Source organism: Meles meles, chromosome 2 (genome assembly GCF_922984935.1).
Source record: "Meles meles chromosome 2, mMelMel3.1 paternal haplotype, whole genome shotgun sequence".
Lineage (NCBI taxonomy): Eukaryota > Metazoa > Chordata > Mammalia > Carnivora > Mustelidae > Meles > Meles meles.
In genome coordinates this window covers 165878769-165894713 of record NC_060067.1, presented here as the reverse complement: position 1 = coordinate 165894713, position 15945 = coordinate 165878769, and the positions used below count along the sequence as shown (strand labels likewise).

At 59.0% G+C, this 15945-nt stretch overlaps 1 protein-coding gene across 5 annotated transcripts; it reads left to right on the top strand.

Annotated features, from left to right (window-relative positions):
• The first annotated feature begins 1787 nt into the window (after positions 1-1787).
• Positions 1788-15751, top strand: PDLIM2 (PDZ and LIM domain 2). Of its 5 annotated transcripts, none has more exons than XM_045998120.1 (10): positions 1788-1792; positions 3466-3583; positions 4251-4402; positions 6841-6910; positions 7022-7173; positions 7325-7403; positions 11421-11503; positions 11747-11892; positions 13543-13660; positions 14707-15751. In XM_045998120.1, exons 2-10 carry the CDS (start codon positions 3491-3493, stop codon positions 14876-14878), a joined length of 1065 nt encoding a protein of 354 aa, XP_045854076.1. In that variant the 5' UTR covers positions 1788-1792; positions 3466-3490; the 3' UTR covers positions 14879-15751. The 5 variants fall into 5 exon arrangements, with proteins under 5 accessions (XP_045854076.1, XP_045854072.1, XP_045854077.1 ...); XM_045998116.1 differs by lacking the exon at positions 1788-1792 and adding an exon at positions 1804-2056; XM_045998121.1 differs by lacking the exon at positions 1788-1792 and adding an exon at positions 2034-2041.
• Positions 15752-15945: the final 194 nt, after the last annotated feature.

Here is a 15945-nt window from a genome sequence, read left to right as displayed (position 1 = left end):
TGGGGATGCTCCTCCCGCTAGAGAGGGGAGCTGAGGGACTTGCCCAGGGCTGCAGAGTTACTTAGAGCAGGACCGTCCTCCCTTCTGGTCCAAAGGGTCTTGCACTTGGATGAGTCAATTTTGTCTTGATCATGAGTTTGTGAATGCACAACCCATGGAACATAAATCCTGCAGGTTAACCCGTACATACTAGCGACTAGGGAAGAGTCAGGATGCAGAGATGTAAACCAGAGGCCCTGCCATAAATCGGGGGTGAAGGAAGAGAAATTAATCCCTTCAATCATTCAAACAATATTCATTCGACATTTATTGAATGCCTACTCTGTGCCAGGCACTGTGCTAGGCTCTGGGAATGGAGCAGTGAACGGATCCCCCACCACCACCCTAACAGGAATCTGCATGCCAGCAGCTTTATCCAGGAGGACAGTCTTCACAAAGGAGGCTAAGGTAGGCACTATACTCATTTTACCCATGGGGAAAGTAAGGAAATGACCCAAGGTCACAAGGTAAGAGGCAGATCTGGCATCTGAGGCTAGGTCTGTGGGACTCCGGGTTCTGCAGTTTCCTGCTCCCTCAAGGGCTTCCGGACTAGTTGGGGGCCTAGTTGGGGCAGTAGAGCACTTGTGTCAGGCAAAGGGGCCACTCCAGGAGGCCCAGAGCTGGTTGGTGGGAGAGTGGCTTACCTGCACTGAGGACAGAGGCCACAGGAAGGCTAGAACAGGGGAGGTCGGTGGCAGTCCACCTGTCAGTCCGTGTGGGGAGGACGAGACACAGGATACAGGTACTCGGGAAGAGTGGCAAGGGCACTCCTTGCAGAAGGAACTTGGAGGGAATGACTCACACCTGAGGCAGGCAAGTTACAGCTGTGCCCACAGGTGTGCTTCCCTGAAAACACACCAGCCTGACAGACAGAATGCAAAGTGGAGACCGATGGGAGATGCCGGAGCCGGCTCTTGGTGCGCCCTGAGGTCTCCAGGTTGAGGGTTGCCAGGTACGGTTCCAGGGAACCATTTGCCAGATGGTTCTGAGCTGGTGCCTGGGGCCTTCCTCGGCTACCCGCTTCCTAGCCCCAGAGCCTGGGTTCCAGGTGGTTGGCAGAAGGCTGGCCACATGGACAGCGAGGGCTCATGGTGATTGTTGGGGCTGGCCCACCCCAGGCAGGGCAGCAGAGAGGGTGAGGAGAGGGAAGCCAGGAACGGAAGAGCATCAGCCCAGGATTGAGCCCAGCGACCGCCAGCCAGGATTCCCTCCAGCTCCTGGGCCTCGAAGGTCGCCCGGAGCCGAGCAGGCTTGTGGGGCATCTCCGTCCGGCAGGGCAGCCCTAAGCAGCCCCAGGAACCCAGCAGCCCTCAGCCACCGCCCGGGGAGCGCGCGCGCCGTTGGGGAACCGAGTTGAGGAGGGCGCGAGGGCAGCCCCGGCTTGGGATCTGTGGGTGTCGGGGCTCCATCCGCGCCAGCGTCGGAGTTCGAGCCGGGAGTGGGCGGAGGAGCCAGGCGGACCGCAGACAGACCCAGCCGGCCCACCCCCGCCCCGGCCGGGGCTGTGGTGAAGGCGGGGGCGGGGGGGAGGTGCTCGAGGGCCCCTGCGGAGGCGGGTGGGCGCGGCCGGCCTGGGAGAGCTTCGGGGGCGCAGCCTCGGCAGTCTGCGCAGTGGGGCTCGCGACCAGTCACCGGAACGCCTCCCGGCCCTCTCCGAGCATTCGGGAGAAGGGCACCTCGGGGAGGACGGCCGCAGCCTCTAGGGAGCCCTAGGGAGAGAAACCCCCGCGCACCCCAGCAGGGCGCGAGCCAGGTGGCAGCTCCGGGGCTGGGCTGCGCGGAGGAGGCGGCCTCCCGGGCCAGGGGCGGCGGCAGGGGCGGCCCCGGGATCACATGGGCGGAGGCAGGTCTTGGAGCCCCGGGCGGGCTCTCCCCAGAGTCGGGCAGACGGCGGCAGCGGCGGTGGCGGCGGCGGCAGTGACGGTGTCTCCTCACCCTCCCTCCTTCCCTTCCTTTCCCCCCCGGGTCTGGCCGCCCAGCCCGACGGGTGAGCGGGACCCAGGTGAGCGTGAGCTAGGTGAGCGTGAGCTAGGTGAGCGCGCCTACCTGTGGCTCCGGGGACTTCGCAGCTCTGCGCGCCCGCGCCCCCTGCGCCGCTCTCCGCACCCCGGCCCTTTACTCCGCCCACGGCTCCTCTCCCTGGAGCCTCGTCTGGAGGCCGGTGCCCCCAGCGTGCTGGGCTTTCCCGATCCCGGGCGCTCCTCCTCCAGCACCGGGCCCGCGGGTACTTTGGCCTCGGAGCGCAGAAGGCGCCCGGACTGGAAGAGCTGGGCCAACGGGCTGGGCACCTCCCCGCGGCCCGGGGCGCGGAGTCCATCAGCCAGCTCAAAGGTCTGAGAATCCAAAGCCTCTGTGAACCGCGAGCGTCGGCCTGGGGACCTGGAGACCTGAGGCAGGGACAGGGGCTAGGCCTGGGCAAAAGGCGAAGCCAGGGACCGTAGAGGGGGCCGAGAGCCCTTCTTGCTTGCTTGGCTGCCGTCTCCCCAGGCTCTTAAACACGGGAAGTGGCCCTAATGTCCTTGATGGATTCTGACAGCACTTGCAGCCTCTGGGCCTCCCCAGGGGCAGCCCCAGGGGGGATGCTGGGCAGGGTGGTGGCCCAGGGCTGGCATTACAGCTTCCTGCCTGCGTTGGCTCCTGGCTCCATTACTAGAGGCTCAGGAAATCCTACCAGGGGTGGGTCTGTAAGGACACTCCCTTGCCCAGCGGAGGGGGCTGTGGATGGGACGCCTGTGGCCCCAGTTAGCAGGCAGCATCAGTCAGCTCACCCTGCTACAGCCATTGCCAGGGGGTGGGTGTGCCCAACTTGGCAGGTGAGCCCGTCCTTCTGGCTGGGGCTGTTCAGAGGACAGCAGGCCCCTGGAGGAGGTGGGAAGCCTTGTCTTGCCTACCTGGACCACATTGCCAGGGGCCAGGCCGGCCGCCAGGAGGCCCCTCTGAAGACCCGGGGCCAGTCCCCACCCAGCCAAGTACTTGAACAGTCTGGTGGCCTCACCCCCTTGTTTGCTGTCACTCCTGTTCCCAGAGTGCTGCCCTCCCCCAGAGTGGGGAGGAAGTACCTTGTGCAGTCAGTTTTGGGGACAGGAAGCAAACACTGATGGGACTTAGCCTTGCTGGTGGAGGAGGGGGAGAGGCAGGAAACGGTGACATCGCCTACCACCTGCCAGCCCCTGCCCGCCTGGTCTCCATCCAGCAAGGGCCTGTGAGGCACCCAAACGGCCTGCCTTCTGGGAGCTGCGCTGCTGAAGACGGTGGCGTGGCGGTGAAGGGGGAACTTAGAGTCATGGCTTCCCAGGGTGGGGGGAAGTGAAACCAGGGGTTGAAGGAGGGAGTTAGTCACTTCCTCTACACTCCCCCTCGCACCCCTCCCCAGCCCCTAACTGGCTTCTCTCTGGACCTGTCATCCCCTCTTTTTTGCTTCTACAGGGTCTCCAGCCCTCCTTCCTGTGATATGGCCCTGACTGTGGATGTGACAGGGCCCGGGCCCTGGGGCTTCCGGATCACTGGGGGTAGGGATTTCCACATGCCCATCATGGTGACCAAGGTAAGGGCTACTTCCAGGAGTTAGGATCTACCCTGTCTACCGGCTCTCCATAGCCACCTTTCTTTTTTTTATTCTGGAGTCAGAAGGCCTGTTTCCGAGAGTGTTAGCCTGGGGAGGACTGGGGCCCCATTGCCATGGGCTGTGGTGACCACTTCGGGAACAGACTTCTGGGGACAGGGAGCTGGGCCAAGTAGAGGCCCGCTCTATTCTCCTTGGTTACCCACCCTGTACCTGCTGGCAGCCACCTGGGGAAGTTACTAGAAAAGGAGCCCCAAGTCCTTGGCAGTGACATGACCCAGGCCCAGGCCAGGGAGCACTTGCGGGGCAGCTACCTATGTGGTGTGTTTGCGTGGGCAGGGCTCTTGCTCCAGAAGTATTTCCAAGCACAGCTCCTGAAATTCTGTCGTTTCTTTGGGAGACTCTATGAGAATGCCAGGGATGGGGTGAGGGGGTGGTTCTCCTCCAGCGTTGGGAGGGGATTAGCTGAATAACTGGGCAGACACTGCGGGGCAGGGAGAAAAAGGGGGACACCGGCCAGCCTGGGTCAAACCTGCTTCTGTATTTCTTGGGCAGGACAGAAACACATCCCCTCTCCTCCATTCCTGTGGGAATGTCCTCGCTGTCTGAGCAGGGGTATCTCAGACCGCTTGTCCCTCATCTCCTACAGGTAACTGAGAGGGGCAAGGCTGAGGCTGCTGACCTCCGGCCCGGTGACATTATCCTGGCCATCAACGGGGAGAGTGCTGAGGGTATGCTTCACGCGGAGGCGCAAAGCAAGATCCGCCAGAGCCCCTCACCCCTGCGGCTGCGGCTAGACCGGTAGGCCCTCCCCTCTGCTAGGCTGGCCAGCATTTCTTCACCCCTCTGCCAGCCTGCTGCATGGTGGCTGCCCTCTCAGCCCCAGCCTGGTCTTCCTGGGACCTTTTGGCTCATCTCTGAGACGGTCCGGGCTCTGGAGCTGCCTCAGGGTGGGCTAAGGGGTGTCCCCGAGCCCGGCTGGGCACGCAGCCATGGGCAGGGCCAGCTGGCATCAAGCACCTGGATGCCCGGGTTTGACTGGTTCCCAAGTGTGCAGGGTAGAGGGTGTGGGCATGAAGTGGGTTGAAGAGGGGAAACGGGTGCCTTAGGCTGGGTCTCCCAGGCCCCTGCCTCCAAGAGGGGATGGCCTTTGTTCAGATCCTGGGGGGGTGGTTTGAGGAGTTTGGGGCTCACTCCCCAAAGAACCCCCTCTGTCAGTCCCCATGGCTTCTCTGGGCTGTGCAGGTGAAGGCAGATTCCCAGGCTTGGGTGTTCAGCCACGAGGCCTGGGTTGGCGGGAGGTGGGGTGGCGGGAACAGGTGGCTCCCGGAGGTGGGGCATCAGAGTGAGTCACAGGACAGGAATGCTGGGAGATCCCCCAGTCAGGAGAACCCTCTGGGCGGGCCTTGAACTTGAGTCAGTTACCTCCTACCTCTCTGCCTTGCCCTCCCCTCCCAGGCTCTCCCTGGGCCCTGAGTCCGTGCCCTCTCCTCACCCCCACTGTCCCATAGTGCCATAGACGCTGGCTCCCACGACGCTCTCATGACCCCGGCCCCTTCGGTGACTCCCTCATACCACTCAGACTTATGAGTGTTTGCAGGACTGCGACCCAAGGAGGAGGGTGGAGAGTACCTCCCGGCATCTGGGAAGGGAACCAAAGTCTACAAGGGACTGCAGAGTGGGGTGGCAGAGGGGCAGGGAGCTGCTGACACCATCACTGCCCATAGGTTCCTCTTGTACGCAGTGCCATCAACGAGGGGGGCCTGACCGAGTCCCTCCAGGCCTCCAGCTCCGTGATGGGCAGGTCAAGACTCCCAGCATCTTCTTTCTTTTGTCCGGTCCACTCCTAAACCCTCCCAGTCTCCTCCACAGGAGCACCCAGAAGCTCTGTGGCAGGAAGCAATGCTCTGGACCAGAGCCAAAGCCCCAGCTCCCTTCACTCTGGCCCCATGCCCCTGCCTGGGGAGGCCGAGGCTGGTGTGGTATGTGGTAACTGCAGTTCTTGCGGACCTCTCTAGAAGTGGCCAGACATCCAGGAATGGTGTAGTGGGGTTGGGACATGGCAGGCTCTTTCTTCACCCTCGGCCAGTCCCAGCCCTCCGATGGCCTTCTGTTCAAGACTCCAGTGGGAAGGGCCTTGGAGGGGGGTTCCCAGGGAGCTGAGGTGGGTCACCTCTTTTTGCTGGCTGCCTTGGTGATTGGTGGGGAGCTGGGCCTGCTTATTACCCTGGCTGTCTAGGCCCTGCAAGATGGCAGGGTCTGGGAGTTGCGGGGGTTGTGGAGGAGACAGGCTCCACACTTTGTTTTATGGAGGAGAAGCTTTCAGAAGGGACTAGGAATGATCCTCTCAAAGGTGTTCTAGCCATTAGCAGCAAAGCTGGTGGGAGACAGCCTCTGGCTGGGCAGGGGAGAATGGGCAGCTGGCCTGGCCATCACTGGGTTTTAAGGAACTCATTTTCTCTCTCTGGGCTTCTGTGTCTCCATGGGTGAAAGATAAAGGATTATTTATATGAAATCAATAGTCGCCCCCAGAATGGATCTACAAACTGATGCCGACCAATGACAAAGTCTAGACGAAATGCTAAAAAAAGAAAAGAAAAGAAAAAGAAATAAAAAGAGGGGTGCCTGGCTGGCTCTGTTGGTGGGGCATAGAACTCTTCCTCTCTGGGTCTTGAGGTTGAGCCTGGTGTTAAGTGTAAAGACCGCTTAAGGAAAAAAAAAAAGAGAGAGAGAGAGAGAGAGAGATGCCTGGGTGACTCAGTCAGTTAAGTGCCTGGCTTTGGCTCAGGTCATGATCTGGGGGTCCTGGGATCAAGCCCTGCGTGGAGTCCTGTGTCCGGGCTCCACGCTCATCAAGGAGTCTGCTTCTCCCTTTCCCTCTGTCCTTCTCCCTGCTCATGCTCTCTTCCTCTCTTTCAAGTAAATAAATGAAAAATCATAAAAGAGAGAGAAAGAGAAAGACAGGGAGAACTGTGAGGTTTTATTAAAACTGAATTGATGAAATTATGTCTATTTTTCATATTGATGCTAAACTGTCCATTCCTTTGAGAGATGACGGTGGTTGTTAATAAGAGTTGTTATGAACTTGGCAAACTTGAAATTTGACAACCTGATGTCCACATGTTTTGAACATTTATGAGTCTTGAGAATCTGTTGGGGGAACAGCTGCAATCTGCACCCAGTCAGGTGAGTGGGGCTCTTGGACTCCTGTGACCTCCTTCCCTCTGGCCTCTCCTCAGGTCCGGGGCTGCTTCCCCTGGGCAGACCAATGGGGAAGGCTCTGTGGAAGTGCTGGCAACTCGCTTCCAGGTAGGAAGGTGCCTTCTGCTGGGAACTCCAGCACCCTGAGGTGAGGGGCGCCCTGAGGGGCAGGGCCGGTTAGGGGATGGGTGCCTCCCTTCCCGGCCCTTCTCTCCGCAGGGCTCCATGAGGACGCACATGGAGAGCCAGTCCTCCCTGCGGTCTTCCTGCTCCAGCCCCGTGTCCTCCAGCCCCCAGCCGAGCAGCCCCTTCTCTACCCTGCCCCTCAGCAGCCCACAGGCCCTCCCTGGAGAGGCTGTGGTCAGCCGCAGGTGAGCGCAGGGGTGGGCACGGTGGCCACAGGGTCCTGAACAGGCCTGTCAGTCTCAGCAGCTGGGTTTACGGGAGCCTGAGGGCACCCTCTGTAGAGGGTAGACCGGGTAGGACGGCGGGCACACACACCATCCATTTCCTGTATTTCAGTTTCCAGAGCCTGGCACACTCCCCGGGACCCACTGCTGCTGATCGCTTTTCCTATGGGGGCCGCCCCGGAAACCGCCAGGTGAGGATGCCTGGGGGATGGGGAGGAGAGAGCGTCCCATCCGGGCTGATTGCCAGTGGCAACCTTGGGGCTGCAGGTGGCGGGTCCCCCTTGGGCAGCCAGCGCCTCCATCGTCCAGCAACAAGCATGCCCCTCTCCTGAGCCGGGAGGACACTGTGTCTGCTGGTGGGCTGTGCTTGCTGTTTCCCAGCCCTGCCTGGCCGGTTCCAGGTGGCCTTCTACCTCCTGTCCTCCCACTTGCTGCCTCCCCCCTCCTGCTAGCGTCCTCCCTTCCTGAGTGTTTCTCTTGGGCCAGGGCTGAAATAGTTTTGCTGCTGTTGTTGGGATGGTTCCCTTTGGCTCTGGCTGCATCTCTTGAACACATTCCTCCCCATTCCAAGCCCCATGCCTGCCCCCAACTCCTATCACCCCATCCCCCTTCCTCCTCCTCTGACTCAGCCCAGAGAACCCACCAGTGGGACTGTGGTTCTGCCTCAAGTTGCACTTGGCTTACTTTCTGTCTGCCCTCCTCCCTGCCCTTCTACTCTGGACGACCGCCCCCCCCCACCAACCCACCGCCAGGTCCTACTCTGAACTAGTGACAGCCCCCTCCACACCCTGTCTTGGTGGTATTTCTCCTCTCTAAGGGCAGGGTTGAGGAAGTGAGGGAACAAGGCTGCCAACAGTCCTGGGCCACAGCTGTTGGGGGCAGAATTGGGTGGGGGGGCATATCCAGCCTTTGGGGTGAAGGGGATGAGGCCCAGCTGCTGGAATCCTACCTCCGGGTGATTCTGCATTCCAGAAAGCAGAATCTTTGGAGATGGCCGGGGGAGGGCATTACAAACTGGGGGACTCTGGGGAAGGGAGGAGAGGGCTCCTGTGGGGGCTGCGTGGGAGGGTCTCGCCAGTGACTCCTTGTGGGCCCACTCAGTGGACTGCCAGGCAAGGGGGGCACAGAGATGCCTTCGATAAGATCCCCGTCTTTAAAGAATTTAAAGTGTAGTTGGGGAGATAAGACAAGCATGTAAAGCAGTTTGGGAACAATTAAGAACTAAGCAGTGTGGTCTTAATTATAAAAGCAGGAGGCATTCTGGGAGGGAAGAGAGGAGTGTGGGCTGGGTGGCCTGAGAAGGCTTTGTCAGGAATTTTGCTGGACGTCAGAGGTAGGACTGGATAGGGTTTAGATTAGAGAATGATAAGCCAGGGGGATGGCAAAGCAGTGTATAAGCAGGACCTGGCATGTCTGGGCCTGGGTGGGAGGGGGGAGGGCCTTCTCTGGGAGATCTTGGGGCTGACACCAGCTGGGACTGCGCTTGGCCCAGGGCATGGCTGGAAAGGGTCCATCCATCCTGGCCTTTTTCCTTGCGGTTCCCAAACTTGGGCAAAGGGGAGACGCCGGGAGACGCTGGAGGTACAGGGAGTGGCTCCGAAGCCTGCAGCAGCACCATGGAATCTGTTAGAAATGCACATTCTCAGGTCCCAGCCTGGACCTGCTGGGTTAGATGCAGGGGTGAAGGGGTGGAGCAGGGCGCCAATCGGTGTTTTAAGGAGCCCTCGGGGTCCTGAAGCGAAGATCTGAGGACCACCCATGTAGTGTAACCAGGAGCCCTGGGATGGGGGGGCAGGGAGAATTGGGGTAGTCCCATCTCTAACATCTAACCTTGGATCAGCCCCTCTTTCTCTCTCTGGACCTGACATTCGGTTCCCGTGCTCCGAGTTCCCTCCTTTGGCCTGACGACCTTTGGCCTGACAACTGTGGTCATTCCTTCAACAAACTTATTTGTCTTCTGTTTTAGAGATGTTATTTATTTGTCAGAGAGAGAGAGAGAGAGCGCGCCCAAGCAGGCAGAGCAGCAGGCAGAGGGAGAAGCAGGCTCCCCGCTGAGCAGGGGGCCTGATGTGGGATTTGATTCCAGAACCCTGGGATCACAACCTGAGCCAAAGGCAGATGCTTAACCGTCTGAGCCACCCAGGCATCCCCCCTTCAATAAGCTTTTGTTGAACTGCTTTGTGAGAGGCGCCCTTCTAGGCTCTGGGGATGCATTGGTGGACCAACAGAAATTCCCAACCCAATGAAGCTTGCATTCTGGTCTATAAACGAGGCTGTGATCAGATGCTGTGGGAATCACAGGGTCCCACACCTCCCTCTTGGGAGCCACTGTGTACTTTTAGCACCTTAAAGGCTCTGAGAAGTCCCATGAGAAATACATTTAATTTTAATAATTTCCTAAAGTTAAATTTAACTACAGAATTTCTCTTGGCATCCCCTCTCCCCCCACATACCTGCCACTCACTTATTAACATCCCTGAGTTCACCAGAACACAGTTTGAGAGGTGCTGGCTACAGATGAGCTCTTGGGGGAGATGTGAGCAGCTTCTCTGGACTTGGGGATCCAAGGTTCCTCCTGGGAAGGCAGGTGTCCCTAGGTGACTAGGAGGGAGGGAGGAGAAAGGCAGAGCTGCTCCTAGTCAGGGAGCTGGGCTTCTCTCCACCAGGGTGTCATGGTCTGGCAGGAGGAAAGGGTGAGGTTAGAGGTGAGGTTCCCCCACCCCAGTCTGCTGTGGCCGTGGCCTTGCTGCTGGTTTCTGAGCTGGTGGCTGGGGCTGCACTGAGCCCCAGGCACAGGACCCCACCAGCCCTTCTGAAAACTGGAAGTTGCCACCTCTGGGTAGGCACATGCCTTGGTGGGCAGATGTGAAGTAAAGACAGCACCCCTCCCTCTGGCTGGCACTTGGACTTGGCTAGCAAAGAGAGCCTGGGTGGGTTTCGGTTCTCCCTCCCAACTAGCCATTACCCCCATGCTGGGCACAGGCTGGCCTCAGATGGCACGATGGGACATGGTTCTTAAATCCCTGGTGCTGAGGAAACCATCTTACCGCCTGTCAGTGGACCACATGGCACCAAGAGCAGGAGGGATGTAGGCTGGTGGAAGTGGGCTGCAGGGGTGAGGGTCTAGGGCTGTCTTCTCAAAACCCTCAAGTTTCTGTTTTTAGCTGAAAAATTCATGCCGTTTTATCATTGGACCCTGTACTTTGTCTCTGACTTTGAATCTTAAAATCGAGGGAATTTGGGGGCGCCTGGGTGGCTCAGTGGATTAAGCCGCTGCCTTCGGCTCAGGTCATGATCTCAGGGTCCTGGGATAGAGCCCCGCATCGGGCTCTCTGCTCCGCGGGAAGCCTGCTTCCTCCTCTCTCTCTGCCTGCCTCTCTGCCTACTTGTGATCTCTCTCTCTGTCAAGTAAATAAATAAAATCTTTAAAAAAAAAAAATCGAGGGAATTTGGCCTCCCAGGGAACTGGGCCCTCAGCCCGGTGCACAGTGGCCTGTCTGGTGGTCTCTGAGGGGCCCCTTCTGTGGGGGGCCCCTTCTGTGGAGGCTGGCAATGGAGATGAGGCAGGGTAGAGGGAGTGGGTGCAGAGGTGCAGGCCAGAAAGTGGAGCACCAGTGAGGTTGAAGGCGGGATTTCCACATGGACAGCAAGTGTAAAGAGCCCAAGGTGGACAGTGCACGCCTGGAGAAGGGGGCGCTGCTGCTGGGGTGTGGGTCCAAAATGGGCCTGGCCCCCGCAGACTCCCTGGGGCAGAACCAGACCTCCAGGACAGCCAGCAGACCTGGGCCCTCTCAGGAGAGGAAGTGTGTGCAGGAGAGGGTCCCTCGTGCAACCCCAGCCCTGACTCTAAGAGGGGTTTTAGGCCCTTTGCTCCATCCCTGTGTTTCCTTCCCCTCATGGAGAAAGGATCTGCTTACTTCCTCTCTGCTGTTCTGCCCCTTGCCCAGTCTCCTTGCAGAACCATTTTACTTCCACAGTCAGGGGCTGACCACTTTCCCCTTCTGGGACGGAGCAGGAGGAGTCCCTAGTTCCCAGAGGGCAGGGTTGGGGCCTTGGGCCCTTGTTGCTGGCCTGCTGGTCAGCGAGAGCTGGGAGCCCTCTGGTGTTGGGCCTGGGGAACAGCCGGACTTGGTTTGGCGGCCCAGACGGCTGTGTTGGCCAAAGGCTCCAGCCGCTGACTCCTCCCCTGGTGCCTCTCTGTCCCACAGGCCAGCCTCACCCGCGCTGGAGACTCAGCTGTGCTGGTGCTGCCGCCTTCCCCTGATCCCGGTTCGTCCAGCCCCAGGCTCAGGTAGCAGCCGGCCCTGGAGGGTGGGGTGGAATCCTGGAGGGCCTGGGAAGCTAGGAGACAGAGAGGAGGGATGGGGGTGGTGGGGACTGGTTGGGGGGGTCCCGATGGTTTTAAACCCAGTTGGCTGTCCTCTGAATACCCACCCCCAGAATCCTTTGCCCTAGGGCGCTCTTTCCCTGCCCCCATGCTGGACCTCATACCCAGGAAGGGACCCTCACTCCTGGCTGCCTCCTGCCCCTGCAGTGTGGACTCAGAAGGGGGAAGCCGCCTTCTGGAAGAGGACTCAGAAGTCTACAAGATGCTGCAGGAGAATCGTGAGGCGCGGCTCGCCCCCCGGCAGTCCAGCTCCTTTCGGCTCTTGCAGGAAGCCCTGGAGGCTGAGGAGAGAGGTGAGCCCCTGGGGGGTTTGTGTGTTGGAAGTAGGTGCCGACAGGATGTCCCGAGACCCTAACTGGGCATGATATTGAACAGGTATGTCTTAAGTGCTCATCACAGGAGTAGGCACCAAGGGCAAGTCCCTGCACTAAAGAGGCTTTCCATCGGGTAGGAGTTCCAGGGGTGCACCCAGAGGTGCTGACTGGGACCAGGGAACTCCCAACTAGCCTGTCTTACCGCCTGTCAGTGGACCGCATGGCACCAAGAGCAGGAGGGATGTAGGCTGGTGGAAGTGGGTGAGGGTCTAGGGCTGTCTTCTCAAAACCCTCAAGTTTCTGTTTTTAGCTGAAAAATTCATGCCGTTTTATCATTGGACCCTGTACTTTGTCAAGGGAGTGACAAAGGTGGGTAGTAGGGCCCATGGGGACTGGGTCTCCAGGGAGGGCTTCATGGAGGAAAATGACGTTGACTTGACCCTTGAAGAAAGATTAAGACTTTAACAAAGGGCCTTAAGACGGCGGCAGGGAGCTTGAGCCTCAGAGAGGGTGGGAGGGGGGGGGTGGCGGTGAGTGCCAGGCCTGTGGTGGCAGGCAACCGGAGGGCTTCGGTGTGGGAGCGAGAGAGTAGCAGGGGCCCGGTCTTAGAGGTTGAGTCCTGGCTGGGGGGTCTCATGTGCCAGGCGGAGGAGTGCCCTAACCCAGGAGGGCCCGTTAAAGAATGCCAGGCAGATGCTGGAGTGAGAAAGAAGAGAGATATGGGCTCTCACCAGCCATTCCGTTGTTCCTTCCACAGACATTTACTGTGCCTGTCTGGTGGGCCAGGCACCTGTCTGCCCTTGAAGAACAGTTTATTGGGGTGAGGTGGTGGTCGGGGTACAGTGGTACTGTGTTTGTGCAGGGGGGCACTGCATAGTGCAGGGGAGAGACGAGGGGCCCTGGCCCGGCAGAGGCCGCAGGGTGGCAGATGATGGGATAGCCTGGAGCTCTGGATCAACAGCCTCACTCATACAATATCTGGTGCCCGACTTCAACTCAGACAGTTAGCTCCTGGGGTGCTCACTGGGGTCAGGGGGCAGCAAGCGAAGCTTGTCTATCAGGACCCCGAGGCCTTGGTGGACCCCTGGGCAGGGTCCGGAGAGAGGCAGTTGGGGGCGGGGGGGGGAGCGCAGATGGCCCATGACGTCACTGCTGGAGCCTTGGGGTCCTTGGGCCAAGGGGGACCATACCGACCCTGGACCCCCGGTGCTTCACCTCAGTGTTGTTCCAAGGCTCACAGGCAGCCGGGCCCATAGAAGCCCTTTGAAAGCTGTATAAAGGTATTGTGGTGCTGCTATTATCTATCATTACCATCTTTTAATTAATAGCATCATGCCTGGATCACGCCTGCTTGGTGGGATGTGTAGACACAGCTCAGACATTCCTTGGGCTGCCTCCGCTTGGGCTAACTCCGCCCCAGCCAAGGAGCGGCCGCCATCACTCCCTTCATCGGTCACCTACGGGCCACACCCGCAGTGTTCCCTTAGCGGTGGGTGTGTTAAGCACACCTTTTAGGAGCCTCCTACGAGGTGTGCTGGAGGTGTGCTGGAGGAGCGTGCATGGGTAAATAGAGCCTGGCTGCCGCCGTGGGGGAGGAGAGCTCTAATGGGTCTGTCTGCCCACCCCCAGGTGGCACACCTGCCTTCTTGCCCAGTCAGCTGAGCCCCCAGTCCTCCCTGCCCACCTCCAGGGCTCTGGCCACCCCACCCAAGCTCCACACGTGCGAGAAGTGCAGCGCCAGCATCGTGTGAGTACTGGGGTGGGGGTGGGGGGCAGCACTTCCTGGCTGGGCGGTAGGGGGCGGAGCAGGGCAGGGAACGCCCTCGGGAGGGCTCTGCAGAGAACAACCAGTCCGGGCCCGGGCGGGGGTTTCCGCGGTGCATCTGTGCAAGGGGTAACGCTGCTTGTTCTCAGGCGACAAAGCCCTGCTGCCTTCTTCCTGCTGCATCGCCTCCTTTCTGATTCCTTTCGCCCTCCCCAGAGGACGGGGAAATGTTATTGCTTCTGGTTCCTCTCCAGTAATCTAAAAGCCTCTGGAGATCTACCTCCAGACGGGGTGACCTCCTCCTGGAAAACGTTGCTTTCCCCCCGCCCCCTTCCCCCAACCCCCTGCCCCACCTGCTTTGGAAAGGGGTGGGTTTTCCAGGGGCAGGTTTGTTTTTCTCGGTGGGCGGCATTATAATGCAGCGGTGCTCTCTGGCAAATTGCTGAACCCCCACTCCCCCCCCCCCCCCCCCCGCCATAAATGTCTTGCAAGCGGTGTTAACGGCCAGATGACTCAGTTGAGGCAAATCCCTTAGCCTCCTTGGGCCTCGCTGTTCCACCTGCGGAATGGGGTATTACCCATGCCGCTGTGTGGACACAGGGAAAGGGGTTCTCAAAGAGCAGCTGCAGAGGGATTGTCGGAGGGTTCCGCGCCCCAGAGCTTCCACTTTTCCAGCTTGTCCGCAGGGAATGCGATGCTGTGGGTCCTCATACCTGAGACCCCATTTTGAGAACCGCTGCTCCATTATCAAGCGGGAAAATCCAGGATGCAGTTTATCTGCGTTTGTTTAAAGGGGGAACCCCCCTCTTTTTTTAACTAGAGGTCTTGGGGGTGGGGGGTTGTGGGGTGATTGACGCGAGAGTCCTGAAGGAAGGCTCGGGGAGTCAGCGTTTGAAATTTGGGGATCTTCCCTGAGTCCTGTCTCGGAGCGAGGCTCCCTGCGAAGAAGGGCAGTTGTCCTGCCTGGGGCCCCGCCTCCACCCCAGCCCCCAGGCTAACGGCTCTGCCCTCTCCATCGCCCCCTGCAGGAACCACGCAGTCCGCATCCAGGAGGGGCGCTACCGCCACCCCAGCTGTTACACCTGCGCAGACTGCGGGCTGAACCTGAAGATGCGCGGGCACTTCTGGGTGGGGGACGAGCTGTACTGCGAGAAGCACGCCCGCCAGCGCTACTCCTCACCCCCCACCCTCAGCTCCTAGGCCTGAGCACCTGGCTGTGCTCTCAGCCCGCCCTCAACTTTGTGGGCACCTCTGTGCCAGGGCCATGCCAACAGCAAGTTGGCATGGAAGGGCGGTTGGTGGGTGGTGGGCGGGCCCCTTCCTCCATGCTAGGTGCGTCTAGGTCCCGGGGTCTATCCTGGGCTGTGCATGAGGACAGCCTTGCTGTCCCAGGCCTGAGCTGGAAACTCTCACTTCCCCCTGCAGGACAGGCTGTGCACCAACCGCTGAGGTGGGCACCACACTGGATATCCTTGTGCAACAGGGATTAAGCAGGTTGGGACACAGAGAGAAGTATGTAGAAAGAGATGGGTGGTCAGAGGCGAAAGGTATTCTCTCTGTAAAGTTTTCAACATATGAACTCTATAAATATATATACATGGACAAAACAAAGTAGATCTCCCCTCTCCTTCCCTGCTCCAGCCCCTGGGGATGAGCTGCTCTTGACCAGTGGGTCGAAAGTCTTTATTTACATATTTTTTTCCACTTTATCTCCCCAAACCTACCGAAGAAGCTTGCTTCCTTCCTTCCTTCCTTCCTTCCTCCCTTTCTTTCTTTCCTTCAGATTTTATTTACTTATTTTAAAAGAGAGATAGGGAAAGAACACAAGTCTGCAGAGTGGCAGGTAGATGAAAATGGAGAAGCAGTCTCCCCGCTGAGCAAGGAGCCTGATTTAGGGCGGTGGTGCTTGATCCGAGGACCCTGGAATCATGCCCTGAGCCAAAGACAGACACTTAACCGACTGAGCCACCCAGGCACCCTGAGGCCTGTTTCTTTTAGTGGAAGTTTGTGCTCTTTCTAGATACCCTCCACTTTTTTTTTTTAATTTTAAAGATTTTATATTTATTTGACAGAGATCACAAGTAGGCAGAGAGGCAGGCAGAGCGAGAGAGGGGGAAGCAGGCTCACTGCCAAACAGAGAGCCCAATGTGGGGCTCAATCCCAGGACCCCGAGATCATGACCTGAGCCAAAGACAGAGGCTTAACCCACTGAACCACCCAGGCACCCCCCTCTTTTTTTTTTTAATTTTTATTTTTAATCTCTCCAT